At 44.2% G+C, this 20,826-nt stretch overlaps 1 protein-coding gene across 2 annotated transcripts in view; it reads left to right on the top strand.

Annotated features, from left to right (window-relative positions):
• COQ5 (coenzyme Q5, methyltransferase) overlaps nucleotides 1–20,826 on the top strand; it is a 41,694-nt gene that overhangs the window by 12,342 nt on the left and 8,526 nt on the right. For both annotated transcript variants that reach the window (XM_053588278.1, XM_053588279.1), the window contains exons 2-3: nucleotides 2,675–2,824; nucleotides 14,712–14,933. In XM_053588278.1, the coding sequence (XP_053444253.1) occupies nucleotides 2,675–2,824; nucleotides 14,712–14,933 (372 nt within the window). The remainder of the gene's footprint in view (nucleotides 1–2,674; nucleotides 2,825–14,711; nucleotides 14,934–20,826) is intronic.

The raw sequence follows: 20,826 nt of genomic DNA, 5'->3' as shown, positions 1-20,826 counted from the left end.
TGCACTTTTTTGGCCGGGGCTGGGTTCGAACTCACCACCCTTGGTATATGGGACTGGTGCCCTACTCCTTGAGCCACAGATGCTGCCCTCTATAGTCTGTCTTGATCCTATGGAGAAGATTCATGAGGACTGTCTGTATACAACTTGACCTTGATTCACAGCTTGCCAGCTGTCTTTCTACCAAATTATGTCTGAGGTTCTCACTGATGCAGGCAGAGGTTAGCTAAGGCCTTCCCATCCATCAGTCATGTGGTCTTTGTAATGGATTTTGTTGTCTTATTGTTATAACTTTGAAAAAAATTCCAATCCCCCCCCATGCCATCCTCCAAAAAACATAACCATTTATTTAGTACAAAGTAGATGGTACAAAGTAGGTGGTACAGCATTACATCCTTATCTAGTAGTTCTAGATAAGGATGACTAAAACTGGCAAGGCACAGTGTCCCAAATTAGGCCTATAATCCTAGCACTTTGGGAGGTCAAGGCAGGAGGTTCACTTGATGTCTGGAGTTCAAGATCAGTCTGAGCAACATAGCAACACCTCATCTCTACAAGAAATAGAAAATAGCCCGGCATGGTGATGGAACCTGTAGTCCCAGCTACGTGGGAGGCTGAGGCAGGAGGATCAAATAAGTTTAAGAGTTTGAGGTCACAGTGAACTATAATCACACCACTGCCCTTTTTTGCCTTAGCAACAACAACAACAAAAAAAGGTTGATTTCTTTTTTTTTTTTTTTTTTTGTAGAGACAGAGTCTCACTTTATGGCCCTTGGTAGAGTGCTGTGGCCTCACACAGCTCACAGCAACCTCCAACTCCTGGGCTTAAGCGATTCTCCTGCCTCAGCCTCCCGAGTAGCTGGGACTACAGGTGCCCGCCACAACGCCCGGCTATTTTTTGGTTTGGCCGGGGCCAGTTTTGAACCCGTCACCCTAGGTATATGGGGCCAGCGCCTTACCGACTAAGCCACAGGCGCCGCCCAAAAGGTTGATTTCTTACATGAAGTACTTTTAAGCCGCTTTTTTTTTTTTTTTTTTGAGACAGAGTCTTACTCTGTCACCCTCGGTAGAGTGCTATGATGTCACAGCTCACAGCAATCTCCCAACTCTTGGGCTGAAGTGATTCTCTTACCTCAACCTCCCGAGTAGCTGGAACTACAGTTTCCTGCCACAATACCCAGATATTTTTTGTTGCAGTTGTCACTGCTGTTTTTAGCTGGCCGGGGTCAAGTTCAAACCCGCCACCCTTGGTATATGGGGCTAGCACCCTACCCACTGAGCCACAGGCACCACCCTAAATCACTTTCTAAAGAGGTAATGTTAAGCTGTAGATTTGGCCATCAAACATTATATCTTAGCTTCTCCTTCCCGAAACAGGTAATTTCAAGGGTAAAAAAAAAAAGGTGTTTTCTGTCTCTTTCTACTTGGGTTAAAAAAAAAACAGAAACAACAACGGCCCTGCAGGTTAGCTCAAGCACCTAATCCTAGCATTCTAGGAGGCCTATGTGGGTGCGTGGCTTGAGCTCAGGAGATCAAGACCAGCCTGAGCAAGAGCAAGGCCTTGTCTGGACATTGTGATGGGTGCCTATAATCCCAACTACTTGGGAAGCTGAGGCAAGAGGATCACTCAAACCTAGGAGTTTGAGGTCTCTGTGAGCTATGACAACTCCATGGCACTCTACCCAGGGCAACAGAGTAAGACTTCTCAAAAAAAACAAAAGAAGAAGAAGAGAAAACAATTTGGTGGCACCTATGGCTCAGTGACTAGGGCACCAACCCCATATACCGAGGGGGATGGGTTCAAACCCGGCCCTGGTCAAACTGCAACAAAAAATAGCCGGGCCTTGTGGCAAGCGCCTGTAGTCTCAGCTACTTGGGAGGCTGAGGCAAGAGAGTCGCTTAAACCCAAGAGCTGGAGGTTGCTGTGAGCTGTGACACCACAGCACTCTACCAAGTGTGATAAAGTGAGACTGTCTCAAAAACAAAAGAAAAGAAAAGAAAAAAGGCTCTGCACCTGTGGCTCAAGCTGCTAAGGCGCCAGTCACATACACCTGAGCTGGTGGGTTCGAATCCAGCCTAGGCCTGCCAAACAACAAAGACGGCTGCAACCAAAAAATAGCTGGGCGTTGTAGCAGGCGCCTGTAGTCCCAGTTACTTGGGAAGGGGAGGCAGGAGAATTGCTTGAGCCCAGGAGTTGGAGGTTGCTGTGAGCTGTGATGCCATGGCACTCTACCCAGGATGACAGCTTGAGGCTCTGTCTCAAAAAAGAAAAAAGAAAGAAAGAAAATTAAAAAAAGAAAACAACAACAAAAGCTTCTTTACTTTTCATTTAGGATTTTCCCCAGTAAATCCTGTTTTGTTTTGTTTTTTGAGACAGAGTTTCACTTTGTCATCCTGAGTAGAGTGCTACGGCATCATAGCTCACAGCAACCTCAAACTCTTGGGCTCAAGTGATTCTTTTGCCTTAACCTCCCAAGTAGCTGGGACTATGGGCTCCTGCCACAGCACCTGGCTATTTTCAGAAAGGGGGTCTTACTCTTGCTGGTCTTTAACTCCGGACCTCAGGCAATCCACCCAACTTAATCTCCCAGAATGCTAGGATTACAGGTGTGAGCCACCTTGCCTGGCCTAGTAAATCCTATTAGTAGCACAATTATATGCTTTTCTCTTGTATCAGTCTATCAGGTGTTTGAAAGTGTGGCCAAGAAGTATGATTTGATGAATGATGCAATGTCTCTTGGTATCCATCGTGTTTGGAAGGATTTGCTACTCTGGAAGATGCATCCACTTCCCGGGACCCAGCTGCTTGATGTTGCTGGAGGCACAGGTAATGTTGAGTTAGGTATCCTTGGGAATCACTGAGCATCATTTATAGAATTAGTGTCTCTAGCTGGGCATTGTGCCCAGCATCTATAGTCCCATCGAGGGCAACATAGTGAGACTGTCTCAAAAAAAAGAGTGTCTCTTGTTGCAATGACCTAGCTTGTCTACCATTAGACTGAAGATGGTAACTAAAGATCAGGATACTTATACCTTCTGAGAAAGGTGTATACTTTTCTTTTTCACTGAATATCAATCAAAAGCATAGAATATCAGTTTTGTGCTTGTCACTTTTCTAAAATACTTAGAATTACAAAGTATGAAGACCACTTTTTGACCAGTAACATTTCACAACATGTATGACTGCTTTATCTTCTGTGGGGAGCACTTTATCACATTATAGAAGCTTTCTCAGCAGCATTTTCTGCCTAATCTGCTATCACATCCAGTAACAAAAGCTTAATTGTTTATGCATGATCTCTTTTTATTTGTTGCACAAATGTCATAGGTTTCTAAACTGCATGTTGGTAATGTCATTGTACATATTATATTAAAATAATGTATCATATATAAATTACAATAAAAATAATGTACAATAGAATAAATAATAAATTACAATAGAATAATAATAATAAATTACAATAGAATAATCTCTATATTTGAAATATGTTTATGTGTGGCTATGTTAGTATGGCCTTCTCTGCAAATGAAAGATCAGAAGGCAATAAGGCACCTTGCTCTATGGAGGACAATTTAGCACAGTCTATCAAAATAAAAAATGCAGGGCGGCGCCTGTGGCTCAGTCGGTAAGGCGCTGGCCCCATATACCGAGGGTGGTGGGTTCAAACCCAGCCCCAGCCAAACTGCAACCAAAAAATAGCTGGGCGTTGTGGTGGGCGCCTGTAGTCCCAGCTACTCGGGAGGCTGAGGCAAGAGAATAGCTTAAGCCCAGGAGTTGGAGGTTGCTGTGAGCTGTGTGAGGCCACGGCACTCTACCGAGGGCCAAAAAGTGAGACTCCGTCTCCACAAAAAAAATAGAAAATGTGCACAGTCAGCTGGATGCGGTGGCTCATGCCTGTAATCTTAGCACTCTGGGAGGCTGAGGTGGATGGATTGCTTGAGCTCAGGAGTTAAAGACCAGCAAGAGTGAGATCCCCATCTCTAAACAAAATTAGCCAGGTTAGCTGGTCATTGTGGTGGACATCGGTAGTCCTAGCTACTTGGGACTCTGAGGCAAGAGAATCACTTAAGCCCAAGAGTTTGAGGTTGCTGTGACTTGTGATGCCACAGCACTCTACTGAGGACAGCATAGTGAGACACTGTCTCAAAAATAAATAAATAAATAAAATAAAAATAAACTAGCTGGGCATTGTGGCAGACACCTGTAGTCCCAGCTACTCGGGAAGCTGAGGCAAGAGGATCACTTAAGCCCAGGAGCTTGAGGTTGCTATGAGCTATCGTACTATGGGCAACAAAGTGAGACCCTTGACTCAAGAAAAATAAAAAATAAAACATGCACACAGGAGGTGGAGCAAGATGGCAGACAAGAACGATCGTTCAGCTCAGCTCTCCTAGAACGACCCGGGAAAAAGAGAGAACCCAGCTATACCTGGCATGGGACCTTACCCAGAGTCATAGCTCAGGGGAGCACAGCAAGGAGGTGGTGAGCTGGATACAGTGTATAATCTGGAGCAGTTGAAATCTGATGAATTAGGCAAGTGATTGAACCTGGCTGGGATTGGCTGCCCCCGTCCCCCAGAGGTCCAGGACGGAAGGAAGCCTTTCCAAAGTTTTCAGTTGTTGGGGGAAGCTGCATGTTGAGTGGAAATCTTGGAAGAGTGGGCAGACTTGAATAGTATACAGCAACCAGATTTGAATGCTGATTGGAGTGGGTTTGCCATAGATTTGATGGCTGGAGAGGCAGTCATACTGAGACGGTCTCTGAAGGTCATGACAAAGTCTTAGCAGGTGCCTAAAGTGTGGCCATCTTAATTCCACTTGCCAGGATCAGAACTCCACTCTTGGAACAGGGTGAGGGACTTCTGCACCCAACAAAAAGGAATCGGGGCCACTGTGAGACCTGCCCCTGAAGGATTCTTGTGAGCTTTAAGATCCCAAACTGGCATGGGTGGCGCCTGTGGCTCAGTGGGTAGGGTGCCGGCCCCATATGCCGAGGGTGGCGGGTTCAAACCCAGCCCCGGCCAAACTGCAACAACAAAAAAAGTAGCCGGGCGTTGTGGTGGGTGCCTGTAGTCCTAGCTACTTGGGAGGCTGAGTCAAGAGAATTGCTTAAGCCCAAGGATTTGGAGGTTGCTGTGAGCTCTGTGATGCCACGGCACTCTACCGAGGGCAATAAGGTGAGACTCTGTCTCTACAAAAAAAAAAAGATCCCAAACTGGCAGGCTCTGAATGATGAGGAAACAAGCAGGCAATCACTGAAGGCAACTAAGTGTGCTCTCTGTCTCCAAAAACAAAAACAAAACACCACAGCACCACCTGATGTCCCAGAGACATGTTGCAACATACTGTCATCAAGAGCAAGGACTTCTGTTTGAAACAAAGGAGGCAGTGAGAGGTAAAAAGGAGGACAAAGGGGTGAACAACAACAACAACAAGAACACATGAGGAAGAACCAACAGAAAACTTCAGGCAACATGAAAAACCAAAACAGAGGACTCTCCAAGGGACCATGAGGTGGCTGCTGCAGAAGACTCCACCTATAAAGAATTAATGGATTTAATAGAATGGGAATTTAAAATATGGATGATAAAGACAAATGGAATGGATGAGAAAATGGACAGAACCAAAAGTCAGACGAGAGATATGTAGAATATAGAAAGAATATGGCAGAGCTTAAGGAAATGAAGGAGACAATCAGGGAATGTAAAGAAGCAGTAGAAGGTATCAAAAATAGGTTATACCATAAAACAGAAAGAACATCAGAGCTTAGAGGATAAAGTTTTTTGAGTTAATCCAGGTAGTTAAAGAGGCAGAAAAGAAGAGAGAGAAAGCAGAACAGGTGCTTAGAGAACTATGAGGTTCCATGAAGAATTCAAACATATGAATTAAAAAAATAAAAAAAACAAGGGTCAGTGCCTATGGCTTAGTGAGTAAGGCACTGGCCCCATATACTGAGGGTGGCAGGTTGAAACCCAGCCCTGGCCAAACTGCAACCAAAAATAGCTGGGCATGTAGCAGGCACCTGTAGTCCCAGCTACTTGGGAGGCTGAGGCAAGCAAATTGCCTAAGCCCAAGAGCTGGAGGTTGCTGTGAGCTGTGATTTCACAGCACTCTACTGAGAGTGACAAAGTGAGACTGTCTTTAAAAAAAAAAAAAAAGGGCAGCGACTGTGGCTCAGTTGGTAGGGCGCCAGCCCCATATACCAAGGGTGACAAATTCAAACCCAGCCCCAGCCAAATGGCAAGAAAGAAATAGCTGGGCATCATGGCAGGCACCTATAGTCCCAGGTACTCAGGAGGCTGAGGCAAGAGAATCACCTACGCCCAGGAGTTGGATGTTGCTGTGAGCTGTGATGTCAACGGCACTCTACTTAGGGTGATAAAGTGAGACTCTGTCTTTAAAAAATCAAAAAACAAACAAATAAATATTGAATAATAGGGATCCCTGAAGGGAAAGAAGAATGTCTCAAAGGAATGGAAGCCCTACTGGGGACTGTCATAAATGAAAACTTCCCAAGTTTTACTAAAGATCCCGGCACACTCCTTTGAGATGGATGTTGAACCCCAGGTCATCTCAATTCAAACAGAGTTTCTCCAAGACAGATTGTAATGAACCTGTCCAAAGTCAAAATGAAAGAAAAAAATTCTGCAAGCAGCTAGGAATAGTTGTCAGTTGACCTACAGAGGCAGAGCAATTAGGATAACAGCACACTTTTCTTTTCTTTCTTTCTTTCTTTTTTTTTTCTTTTTGTAGAGACAGAGTCTCATTGTACCACCCTCAGTAGAGTGCCATGGCGTCACATGGCTCACAGCAACCTCCAGTTCTTGGGCTTACGTGATTCTCTTGCCTCAGCCTCCCGAGCAGCTGGGACTACAGGCACCGACCACAACGCCCGGCTATTTTTTTGTTGCAGTTTGGCCGGGGCTGGGTTTGAACCCACCACCCTCGGTATATGGGGCCGGCACCCTGCTCACTGAGCCACAGGCGCCGCCCAACAGCACACTTTTCAGCTGAAACCTTCCAAGCCAGAAGAGCATGGTCATCACCTTAAACATTCTTCTTTTTTTTTTTTTTTTTAATAGACAGAGTTTCACTTTGTCACCCTTGGTAGAGTGCTATGGCTTCATAGTTCACAGCAACCTCCAACTCTTGGGCTCAAGCAACTCTCTTGCCTCAGCCTCCCAAATAGCTGGGATTACAGGGGCCCACCACAATGGCTGGTTTGCTTTTTTTTTTTTCTTCAGAGCAGGGGTCTCACTCTTGCTCAGGCTGATCTCAAATCTGTGAGCTCACAGCAGTCCACCCGCCTCAGCCTCCCAAAGTGCTAGGATTACAGGCGTGAGCTGCCATGCATGGCCACCTTTAACATTCTTAAAACAATTTTTAGCTCAGAGTTCTGTATCCTGCTAAACTAAGCTTCAAAATTAATGGAAATCAAATCTTTTTCGGATATATAAGAACTGAGGAAATTCACCACAACAAGACCAGGTCTACAGGAAATACTTATACCTATTCTCAACACTGACCACCACAATGGATCACCAGCAAAGTAAACACCCAGAAACTAAAGGTCAAAATAGCTTCCACAATGGCACAAAGGATAAAACTACCCAATGGACTTTGATAAAATAAGATGACTAGAACTCCACCACACTTAATCAGTTGTCTCAACAAATATCAATGGACTGAATTCACCACTGAAGAGGCACAGGCTGACTTATTGAATTAAAAAAAACAACACAAGCTAGGTAGTACCTGTGACTCAGTGAGTAGGGTGCTGGCCCCATATACTGAGAGTGGTGAGTTCGAGCCCAACCCTGGCCAAACTACAACAATAAAAAAATAAAAAAATACAGACACAAGCCATCTACAACAATAGACCAAACTACAACAATAAAAAAATAAAAACACAAGCCATCCATGTGCTGTCTCTGTGAGACACACCTAGCCTCAAAGGACAAATCAAGACTCAGGGTTAAGGGAAAGAAAATCATATTTCAAGCAAATGGAAATCAGAACAAAGGAGGAAGGCAAGGAGATTTAAAGCAACTAAAAGTTAAGAAAGACAAACATGGGGCGGCGCCTGTGGCTCGAAGGGATAGGGCGCCAGTCCCATATGCTGGAGGTGGTGGGTTCAAACCCAGCCTCGGCCAAAAAAAAAAAAAAAGAAGAAAGACAAACATGGACACTTTGTACTGGTCAAAGGAACAATGCAACAATATTCAATTTTAAATATTTATGCACCCAACTTAAGTGCTCCCAGATTTATGAAACAGACCTTGATAGGTCTGAGCAATATGATATCCCATAACACTATTATAGTCGGGGACTTTAACACCATTCTGACAAAACTAGACTGATCCTCTAAACAGAAACTAAACAAGGATACAAAGGACTTAAATGTGACCCTAGAACAAATGGGATTAATAGACATATACAGAACACATCATCCCAAAGCTAAGGAATATACATTTTCTCATCAGCCCGTGGTACGTACTCCAAAATCGACCACATCCCAGGATACAAATCAAATCTTAGCAAAATTAAAGAAATAGAAATTATACCTTGTATCTTCTCAGACCACAAGTCCATAAAGGTGGAATTCAACTCCATTAAAAAACATTCATCCCCACACAAAGACTTAGAAATTAAACAATCTTCTGCTGAATGATAATGGGGTTCAGGAAGAGATAAAAGAGGAAATCCTTAAATTCCTCAAACAACAATGAAGACACAAGTTACCAAAACCTGTGAGATAAAGCAAAAGCAGTCTAAAGAGGGAAATTTATTGCATTAGATGCCTACATTCCGAAAACAGCGCATCAACAAATTTATGAACCATCTTATGGAATTGGAAAAAGAAGAACAATCTAATCCCAAACCCAGAAGAAGAAAAGAAACAACCAAAATTAAATAAGAGATTAATGAAATTGAAAACAGGGCGGCACCTGTGGCTCAAGGAGTAGGGCACCGGTCCCATATGCCGGAGGTGGCGGGTTCAAACCTAGCCCCAGCCAAAAAAAAACACACACACACAAAAAAAATTTGAAAACAAAAGAACATTCAGAAAATTAACAAAACAAAAAGTTGGTTTTTCAAAAAATAATAAAATCTGGGCGGCGGCCCCATATACCAAGGGTGGCGGGTTCAAACCCAGCCCCGGCCAAACTGCAACAAAAAAATAGCCAGGCATTGTGGCAGGAGCCTGTAGTCCCAGCTGCTCAGGAGGCTGAGGCAGGAGAATCGCCTAAGCCCAGGAGTTGGAGGTTGCTGTGAGCTGTGTGACGCCACGGCACTCTACCGAGGGCAATAAAGTGAAACTCTGTCTCTACAAAAAAATAAAATCAATAAATCTGGCGATATTAACTAGAAACAGAAAAGTAAAATGTCTAATAACCTCAATCAGATGGAAACGATAAAGGGGGAAATAACAGATGCCACAGTGATATGCGAGATCATCTCTGAGTACTATAAGAAACTCTATGCCCAGAAATTTGACAATATGGAGGAAATAGATCAATACATGGAATCACACCCTGTCCTTAGACTTAGGGACATAAGACCATCTGATCCTCTCAATAGATGCAGAAAAAGCCTTCAATAAAATTCAGTATCTTGGGCAGTGTCTGTGGCTCAGTGAGTGGGACGCCGGCCCCGTATACCGAGGGTGGTGAGTTCGAGCCCAGCCCCAGCCAAACTGCAACAAAAAATGGCCGGGCGTTGTGGCGGGTGCCTGTAGTCCCAGCTGCTCGGGAGGCTGAGGCAAGAGAATCACATAAACCCAAGAGTTGGAGGTTGCTGTGAGCTGTGTGATGCCATGGCACTCTACCAAGGGCAGTAAAGTAAGACTCTTGTCTCTACAAAACAAAAAAAAAAGAAAGAAAATCCAGCATCTTTTCTAATTAGAACATTTAAGAATTTAGGCATAGGTGGCACGTTTCTTAATCTGATGGAAGCCATCTACAACAAACCCGCTAAGCTAATATTATACTGAATGGAGTAAAACTGAAAGTTTTTCCACTTGGAACTGGAACTCCTCTATCACAACTACTATTCAACATAGTGCTGGAAGTTCTAGCCAATACAATCAGGCAAGAGAAGGAAATAAAGGGCATCCAAATGGGTGCAGAGGAGGTCAAATCCTTGCTCTTTGCCAATGATCTGCTCTTATACTTAGAGAATCCCGAAAACTCAACCACAGGACTCCTGGAAGTGATCAAAAATATAGCAGTGTCTCAGGATATAAAATCAATGTCCACAAATCAGTAGCCAGTAACAGCCAAGATGAGAAGCTAATCAGGGACACAATTCCCTTCACAGTAGTTTCAAAAAAAAAAGAAGGAAAAGAAAAGAAATACTTGGGAATATACCTAACAACAGGTGAAGGACCTCTACAAAGAAAATTGTGAAACACTAAAAGAAATATTAGAATGAATAAAAAAAGATATTAACAAATGGAAGAACATACCATCCTCATGGCTGGGAAGAATCAATATTGTGAAAAAGTCTATACTACCCAAAGCAATCTAGAGATTCAATGAAATCTCCATTAAAATACCATCATCATACCTTCAAGATTTGGAAAAAATAATTCCTGTTTTGTGTGGAACCGGAAGAAACCCAGTATAGCCACGGCAATTCTTAGTAATAAAAACAAATCTGGGGGTATCACCCTAGCAGACTTTTGACCATACTATAAGGCCAGAGTGATCAAAACAGCATGATTGGCACAAAAATAGAGACATTGACATTTGGAACAAAACAGAAAACCATGACATGAAACTAACCTCTTACAGCCATCTGATCTTTGATAAACCAAATAAGAACATACACTGGGGAAGGCTTGGCACCTGTAGCACAATGGTTATACACCAGCCACATACACCAAGGCTGGCCGGTTCAAACCAGCCTGGGGCCAGCTTAACAACAAGGACAACTGCAACAAAAAATAGCTGGGTGTTGTGGTAGGTGCCTGTAGTCCCAGCTACTATGGAGGCTTAGCAAGAGAATCACTTGAGCCCTGGCGGGATGTGGTGGCTCACGTCTGTGATTCCAGCACTTTGGGAGGCCGAGGCTTGTTGATTGCTTGAGCTCACAGGTTTGTTTTTTTTTTTTTTTTTTTGTAGAGACAGAGTTTCACTTTATGGCCCTCGGTAGAGTGCGATGGCATCACACAGCTCACAGCAACCTCCAACTCCTGGGCTTAAGCAATTCTCTTGCCTCAGCCTCCTGAGTAGCTGGGACTACAGGCGCCCGCCACAACGTCCGGCTATTTTTTTGGTTGCAGTTCGGCCGGGGCTGGGATTGAACCTGCCACCCTCGGTATATGGGGCCGGCGCCTTACCAACTGAGCCACAGGTGCCGCCTGAGCTCACAGGTTTGAGACCAGCCTGAGCTAGAGTGAGACCCTGTCTCTACAAATAGCCAGGCGATGTCCACTTAGGAGCCTGAGGCAAGAGAATCATTTGAGCCCAAGAGTTTGAGGTTGCTGTGAGCTATGATGCCAAAGCACTCTACCAAGGGTAGACAATATTATTAATTAATTAATAAACAATATTATGAGGAAGGAAACATCGTAAGAAAAATTATTCTAGAAAACACTGGATTTGCCCTAACAAACATTTGATTTTCATCTTTTAGACACGAACCATCAACAAAGCATGAAGACTTAATTATAGCTATAGAACAAACAATGTTGTCAGTGTTGACAATATCATAGTACATTTGATAGAAAGTTGAAGGGAGTCTAGAGATACTGATCTAAACTGTGCAAGAGTGAGATCTCCAGGCTGGGCACAGTGGCTCACACTTGTAATCCTATAGCACTCTGGGAGGCCAAGGAGGGCAGATTGCTTGAGCTCGGGAGTTCGAGACCAGCCTGAGCAATAGCAAGACCCTGTCTCTACTAAAAGTAGAAAAACTGAGGCAAGAGGATTGCTTGAGTCCAAGAACTTGAGGTTGCTATGAGCTGTAATGCCATGGCACTACAGTCAGGGCACCAGAGTGAGACTCTGTCTCAAAAAAAAGAGAGAGAGTGTGCCTTTCATCCCAGCTACTCAGGAGGCCAAGGCAGGAGGATCTCTTGAGCCCAGGAGTTTGAGGTTGCAGTGAGCTATGAGGAGACTACTACACTGTGCTTCAGCCTGGACAATATAGCAAGACCTTGTCAAAAAGAAAATACTGTCTGTAATTGATGGAACAAGAAATAAATTTTTTTTTTTTTTTTTGTAGAGACAGAGTCTTACTTTATGGCCCTCCGTAGAGTGCCATGGCATCACACAGCTCACAACAACCTCCAACTCCTGGGCTTAAGCGATTCTCTTGCCTCAGCCTCCCGAGTAGCTACAGGCGCCCGCCACAACACCCAGCTATTTTTTGGTTCAGTTCAGCCGGGGCGGGTTTAAACCCGCCACCCTCAGTATATGGGGCCGGCACCTTACAGACTGAGCCTCAGGCGCCGCCCAAGAAATAAAATTTTGATTAGTGTATTTAGCTTCTTAATCTATGTTACAAAAGTATTTATGAAAAGCAGTAAATCTATTGTGAAGATAGAGGTAAGTAGAGATGCTGGGGGCAAGATTTCATTATAAATTTGGTAAGTAAAGAAATAGCTTGGGGTGGCGCCTGTGGCTCAGTGAGGGCGCCTGTGGCTCACCCCCATATACCGAGGGTGGTGGGTTCAAACCCAGCCCCGGCCGAACTGCAACAAAAAAATAGCCGGGCGTTGTGGCGGGCGCCTGTAGTCCCAGCTACTCGGGAGGCTGAGGCAGGAGAATCGCCTAAGCCCAGGAGTTGGAGGTTGCTGTGAGCTGTGTGAGGCCACGGCACTCTACCGAGGGCCATAAAGTGAAACTCTGTCTCTACAAAAAAAGAGCTGTAACCATGAAGGAAAGACAAAAGAATGGGAGAGATGGTATCTAGAGATAAAAACTGGCGTTGAAAGACAAAATTCCAACAAACTTAGTTTAAAGATGTCAATTTGCTTTATTTGCAATTTTAAAATTGGGCAATACTTTGTTCTATAAAGTGTTCCATAAAGTAGAGTAAGTGTTCTGACGCGCTGAGCAGAAGAGGTTGGCTTTATAGACAGAGAAAGGCTAAAGAAAGCAGAGAAGCCGCGAACAAAGAGTATATTAGTCCTTTCAAAGCTATTTTTCTTATTTTTGCAGTTTTTGGCCAGGGCCGCATTTAAACCCACCACCTTGGGTATATGGGGCCAGCGCCCTACTCCTTTGAGCCACAGGAACTTCTCCAAAGCTACTTTTCTTATAAGGCAAGGATAGAGAGACAGAATAATAGAAAAATAACTGATTAGTATATATCTGGCCACCTTTTTTGTGTAAAGGTTAAAGCAGAAGGAGCTTCATTATCATGTTGACTAAACATTTAAAGTGGTCTGTTTGGGAAATTGGCTGTGATCTATTGCTTGTGAACTCCTCCCTTGACTCTTCATTTTTTGTTTGTTTTGGGGAGGAAGTGGATAAGGGGTACTCATATCAGGGATCTTGTTATATCATCCATACTAGTATGGAACTGCTGGACTCAAAGTGATCCTCCCTCCTCAGCCTCCCAAGTAGCTGGGACTGCAGGCATATGCCATCATACCCAGCTTCTCCTGATTTCTGATTTCTTAAAGGTCAGAAAACAACTTAAGTTAGGTTGGGTGATTTGGAACCTTAGTGTGGGTGGCTTCATTTTGAATTTTAATTTATAGTGGGGCAAGGAAATATTGCTTGTAACTATATACTTACGTTACTTTTATGAAAACTGTTTTTAAATTATAAGAAAAAGGGGAGGCACGGTGGCTCATGCCTGTAATCCCAGCACTTGGGAGGACGAGGCAGGTGGATTGCCTGAGCTCACAGCTTTGAGACATCGTTTCTAAAAATAGCCAGGCATTGTGGCAGACACCTATAGTCCCAGCTACTTGGGCGGCTGAGGCAAGTGAATCACTTGAGCCCAGGAGTTTGAGGTTGCTGTGAGCTAAGACACCGAGGCACTCTACCAAGGGTGACAAAGTAAGACTCTGTCTCAAAAAATAAATAAATAAATAAATACATTATAAGAAAAAGACAGGCAGCGCCTGTGGCTCAAGGAGTAGGGCGCCGGTCCCATATGCCAGAGGTGGTGGGTTCAAACCTAGCCCCGGCCAAAAACCAAAAAAAAAAAGAAAAAGACTAGCTAGGTAGGGTGGTGAATGTTTATAGTTGCACCTACTGTAGAGGCTGAGGCAGGAGGATCAGTTGAGACCAGGAGTTCAAGGCCAGCCTGAGCAATATGGTGAGACTTCATCTCTTATAAAAAAGTTAGTGTTGGCTGGGTGCAATGGTTCACTCCTGTAATCCTAGCACTCTGGGAGGCCAAGGCAGGAGGATTCCTTGAGCTCGAGAGTTTGAGATGAGCCTGAGCAAGAGTCAGACCCTGTCTCTACTAAAAATAGAAATTGTGGCAGATACCTGTAGTCCCAGCTACTCAGGAGGCTGAGGCAAAAGGATTACTTGAGTCCAGGTTGCTGTGGACAAGGCTATAGGGAGACAGAGTGAAACTCTGTTTCAAAAAAAAAAAAGAAAAGTATTGAAATGAGTAGAAACTTCCATTTTCAAACACTCGTCTACTCCTGTACCTATGTTGTTCCTTTTGGATTTAGAAAATGCTATTTCTTCCTTTCTGCTTTTCTTTTTGTCTGCATCTTTCCTCTTGTTGGCTTCCTACAGGTGACATTGCATTCCGGTTCCTTAATTATGTTCAGGCACAGCATCAGAGAAAGCAGAAGAGGCAGTTAAGGGCTCAACAAAATTTATCCTGGGAAGAAATTGCCAAAAAGTACCAGAACCGAGAGGATTCCTTGGGTGGTTCCCATGTCATTGTGTGTGACATCAACAAGGAGATGCTAAAGATGGGAAAGCAGAAAGCATTTGCTCAAGGACACAAAGCTGGTAAGTCCTACAGAAAAGAGATACAGAGGAAATGTTTGTATGCTTATAAAATAAGACAGAATATGTAAAATGTTGAAATGCTTTATCTTCCAGTTTTCAGAAGCATATAGATGGGCAGGTGTTAAAGATAATTTATGTGGTTGAGTTAGTTTTTGTGGTGCTATATACATTATTTCACTAACCCTATTTTTTGGGGTTTTTTTGTTGTTGTTGAGACAGGGTCCCACCCTATGCCCCTGAGCAGAGTGCAGTGGGTGTGGTAGCTCACCACAACCTCAGACTCAGGCTGCGGGCACCCCCCTGCCTCAGCCTCCAGAAGCCGCTGGGATTACAGGCATTCGCCACTGCGCCCGGCTGGGTTTTTCCATTTTTTTCATGAGTCGGGGTCTCACTGTCGCCCAGGCGAGTCACGAACTCCTGAGTTCAAGCGATTCTCCCTCCTCAGCCTCCCACAGTGCTGGGATTGGATTACAGGTGTGAGCCACCGCGCCCAGCTGTTTCTTTTCTGTTTTTTGAGACAGTGTCTTACTATGTCACCCTCAGTAGAGTGCGGTGGCGTCACAGCTCACAGCAACCTCAAACTCTTGGGCTCAAGTGATTCTCTTGCCTCAGCCTCCTGAATAGCGGGGACTATAGGCACCTGCCACAACGCCTAGCTATTTTTTGGTTGCAGTTGTCATTGTGGTTTGGCAGGCCCAGTCTGGGTTCAAACCCTCCAGCTCCCGTATATATGGCTGGCGCCCTAGCTACTGAGCTCCAGGCACTGAGCCTTCACTAGCCCTATGTAACAGGGGAAATAAAGCCCAAAGAAACCAAGAATCTTACTCAAGATATACAACTTTTTTTGTTGTTGTTGTTGCAGTTGTATTGTTTTTTTTTTAGCTGGCCAGGGCCGTGTTCAAACCCGCCAGCCTTGGTGTATGTGGCCGGTGCCCTACCCACTAATCTATGGTCACCACCCAAGTCATACAACTATTTTATTTTATTTTTTAATTTAATTTAATTTAATTTTTATTGTAGTGTCTCACTCTGTTGCCCTGGGTAGACTGCCATGGTATCATAGCTCACAGCAACCTCAAACTCTTGGGCTGAAGTGATCCTCTAGCATCAGCCGCCTAAGTAGCTGAGGCTACAGGTACCTGCCTAGCGAGTTCTTCTATTTTTAGAAGAGATGGGGTCTTATTCTTACTCAGGCTGTCTCAAACTCCTTTCAACTCTAGCAGCTCCAAGAAGATCATAGCATATCATTCCCATTCTTGAACCATTCCATTCTCTTGATTTGATTGATGTAGAACTGGAGCTTGGATCTCCTGTAAAGAGAGAATTTGCTGGGCAGTACCTGTGACTCAGTGGGTAGGGCTCCGGTCCCATATACTGAGGTGGCAGGTTCAAACCCAGCCCCAGCCAAATTGCAACAAAAAAATTGCCGGGTGTTATGGCGGGCACCTGTAGTCCCAGTTACTTGGGAGGCCGAGACAAGAGAATCGCCTAGGCCCGGGAGTTGAAGGTTGCTGTGATAAAGTGAGACTCTGTTTCTGCAAAAAAAAAAAAAAGAGAGAGATAGAGAGCATTTGCCCTTCACCCACAAGGAGTATAGTAAGCTAACAGCCTCCAACTATTAGTGCTGACAGCCCTCTGACCCCTGTCAATGCCTGAGCACTGTGGGACGTCTAGGGCTTAGACATATCCCAAGTGGGACTCTTTCAGCAGCCACTCTTTGCTGTGATAAAAAAGCATAGGCTAGGCCAGTGCCCGTAGCTCAGTGGGTAGCTCAGTGGGTAGGGTGCCAGCCACATACACTGAGGCTGGTGGGTTCGAACCCAGCCTGGACCTGCTAAACAACAATGGCAACAATAACAACAACAAAAAAATAGCTGGGCTTTGTGGCAGGCGCCTGTAGTCACAGTTACTTGGGAGGCTGAGGCAAGAGAATTGCTTAAGCCCAAAGAGTTTTTTGAGGTTGCTGAGAGCTGTGACACTGTAGCACTCCACAGAGAGCAACATAGTGAGACTCTGTCTCAAAAAAAAAAAAGCATAGGCTTTTTCAGAACTGCATTGAGGTTGTTTTTTTTTGTTTTTTGAAACAGAGCCTCAAGCTGTCACCCTGGGTAGAGTGTCGTGGCTTTACAGCTCACAGCAACCTCCAACTCCTGGGCTCAAGCGATTCTCCTGCCTCCGCCTCCCAAGTAGCTGGGACTACAGGCGCCTGCCACAATGCCCGGCTATTTTTTGATTGCAGCCATCATTGTTCGGCAGGCCCAGGCTGCATTTGAACCTGCCAGCTCAGGTGTATGTGGCTAGCGCCTTAGCCGCTTGAGCCACAGGCGCCCAGCCTGCACTGAGGTTTTAAAGGCTTTTCTTGCTCTGTCTTCCTGTTCCTTTCATCTTCCCCAAGTGTTGCCCTCCTCCTTTTGCACTCCTTCCTCCATTTCAGCTTCTGTTTCTCAGAGGACTCAACTGATACAGTCAAGGAAACACCCATGAACAGTACTTCTTAAATTCCCTAGCACAGTAGCTACCAGCATCAGTTAGGCAAATGACTGCATGTTTTGGGGAGTCCACTGAAAGCTCAAAGTAGATGATTTGTGCAATAGCTTAAAAATGTAAATTTTATGGGCTGAGCACCATGGCTCAAACCTCTAATCCCAGCAGTTTGATAGGCCAAGGAGTATTGCTTGAGGTCAGGAGTTTGAGACCAGCCTGGGAAACATAGCAAGATCCTGTCTCTACAAAGAAAAACAATTAAATTTTACGTTTGGCTTTCTACTTTTAATATTTTAAAATACTTTTTTCTCCCCAATTTTTTCAAGTAAAATCAATAATCCTGCACCCCACTGATCCAGCTTTTCAGAGCCACTGCACTGCCCTCTTCCACGTTGGCCAGGCATTGCAGGCTGCCTCTGAGAGGCAGTGGCATATACCAGAGGAAAGTCCTTCATGTCAACATCAGCATTTCTCTCCACCTCCTCCTCCACCATGAGTGTTTATGGTTATTTTAGCTCAATTCTTCCTCCTCCTCCTACCCCCAGAAGGAGCTGTCTAGATGCACTGCAGCCCACTTGGCCCCCAAGATGAAAGGATCTTTTGTTAACCATCAACACCAATCAGAAGGCAGACAGTCACTAGTGTTTTTAGACAAAGGCATTATGTTTCCTTACTCCTACTGCTTCCCTTCTTGCTACTGCTCAACTATAAAAAATGGAAAACAAAGATATTAAAATGATAGGTAACGTTCTATTTTTGGACTTACATCTTCTATAGCATGTCTTGTTCGTCAAGCCCTCCTAACCACAAAACAAATGCACCTGCATTGGAATTATTAAGTGCTGCATAGCACAGTTTTCATTGTCTTTCCTACTTGCCTTATCAATCTCCAGTAATAATGCCTTTGCAAAGAACATCATGAAAAAAAGTTGAAACTGCATAGGAGGACTATAAATTAATTAATATAAAAGTTAATATGTAAAGACATTTTTTATGTGCAAGGTTATGTATTTTATTTGTATTTTATTAAGAAAGCATGTCCTCCCCAAACGGAAGCTCTAAGAATAGGAACTTTAAACTATATATTTGAGAGATTATAAAAGTGATATATTTAAGAGAAATTTTAGATTTTGGAAATCCAAAATTTTGTCAAAGCATTAAGAGAAAAGTATACCCATGATTACCCATGATTCTAATATCCAGAGATTCCTTTCAATATTTTAATTGTTCCTTCGTATTTTTTTCCTAGTCATTTTCTCTTTATAAAGCTTAGAACATACTATATATACAATCTAGTATCCTTCTCTAATTCACTGTTGCAATAATTGCTTTAATTCACATAGGCAATATCCAACAGATATTTCTTTTTTTTTTTTTTTTGTGTGTGTGTGTGTTTTTTTTTTTTTTGGCCGGGCCTATGTTTGAACGTGCCACCTCCGGTATATGGGACCGGCGCCCTACTCCTTGAGCCACAGGCGCCGCCCCCAACAGATATTTCTTTTTTCCTTTTTTTTTTGCAGTTTTTGGCCAGGGCCAAGCTTGAACCCGCCACCCCCACTATAGGGGGCTGGCGCCCTACTCCTTGAGCCACCAGCACCGCCCTTCTTTTTTTTCTTAATGTTTTGCATATGGCACGATTTTGTGACACACTTATTTGTAATTTTTTGCGTGCATTTATTAACTTTTTTCAAGACGGCAGATAACTGGCTGGGTGCAATGGCTCATACCTGTAATCCTAACACTCTGGGAAGCAGAGGTGAGTGGATAGCTTGAGCTCACGATTTCGAGATCACCCTAATCAAAAAATGAGACCCTGTCTCTACTAAAAATAGAAAAACTAAGGCAAGAGAATTGCTTGAGCCCAAGAGTTGGAGGTTGCTGTGAGCTATGATGCCACAGCATTCTACCCAGGGCAACAGCTTGAGACTTGGTCTCAAAAGAAAAAAAAAAAGCAAATATTTATTTCTCATTCTCTTTCATGTAATGTACAAAGGGAGATTTCTTGGGGTGGACATTTGTAAATTATTTTACTGAGTTTTATAACCCTGGACAGATGTTTAAAATCTGTTGATCTCAATTATTGTATCTCGGAAATGGAAAAGATAATAACCACTTTATAGTAGAAGGTAATACTAGAGCTGTTAAAAAAACACAGGCTCGGGCAGCGCCTGTGGCTCAGTGAGCAGGGCGCCGGCCCCATATACCGAGGGTGGCGGGTTCAAACCCAGCCCCGGCCAAACTGCAACAAAAAAATAGCCGGGCGTTGTAGCGGGCGCCTGTAGTCCCAGCTACTCGGGAGGCTGAGGCAGGAGAATCGCCTAAGCCCAGGAGTTGGAGGTTGCTGTGAGCTGTGTGATGCCACGGCACTCTACCGAGGGCAATAAAGTGAAACTCTGTCTCTATAAAAAAAAAAAAAAAAAAAAAAACACAGGCTCTGGGATAAAACTACCTGACTTCTAGTCCATCTGTGTGACCTTGGGCAAGCAACTTAACTATTTTTTAATTTTTTTTAACCTTTTTTTGTTTTTGAGACAGAGTGTCTTACTTTGTCGCCCTTGGTAGGGTTCTGTGGCATCATAGCTCACAGCAGCCTCAAACTCTTGGGTTCAAAGCAATTCTCTTGCTTCAGCCTCCCTGGTAGCTGAGACTATAGGTGCCCACTACCACACCCAGCTATTTTTTAGAGAGGGGGGTCTCACTCTTGCTCAGGCTGGTCTTGAACGCCTGAGTGCAGGTGATCTACCCATGTTGGCCTTCCAGAGTGCTAGGATTATAGACATGAGCTACTGCACCTAGCCTTATTTTTTAAAACTTTTATTGGCCAGGTTTGGTGGCTTTCACCTGTAATCTCAGCATTTTGAGAGACCAAGGCAGGATGATTAATTAAGGCCAGAGTTTTGTTTTTTTTTTTTTAGAGACAGAGTCTCACTGTACCGCCCTCGGGTAGAGTGCCATGACATCACACAGCTCATAGCAACCTCTAACTCTTGGGCTCACACGATTCTCGTGCCTCAGCCTCCGGAGCAGCTGGGACTACAGGTGCTCGCCACAATGCCCGGCTATTTTTTGGTTGCAGTTTGGCCGAGGCTGGGTTTGAACCCGCCACCCTCGGCATATGGGGCCGGCGCCCTACTCACTGAGCCACAGGCGCCGCCAAGGCCAGAGTTTGAGACCAGTCTAGTCAGCAAAACAAAACCTTATCTCTAAAAAAGAAAAGACAACAATAACAAAATAAAAGATGCTCACCACTTTATTTGTTTGTTTGTTTGAAACAGGATTTTATTCTGTTGCTCAGGCTGGTCTCAAACTTTTTTTTTTTTTTGGCCGGGGCTAGGTTTGAACCCGCCACCTCCAGCATATGGGACCGGCGCACTACTCCTTGAGCCACAGGTGCCGCCCTACTGGTCTC

The sequence above is a fragment of the Nycticebus coucang genome, chromosome 4, assembly GCF_027406575.1.
Source record: "Nycticebus coucang isolate mNycCou1 chromosome 4, mNycCou1.pri, whole genome shotgun sequence".
Classification (NCBI taxonomy): Eukaryota; Metazoa; Chordata; class Mammalia; order Primates; family Lorisidae; genus Nycticebus; species Nycticebus coucang.
This window is presented reverse-complemented; position numbering and strand designations above follow the sequence as displayed.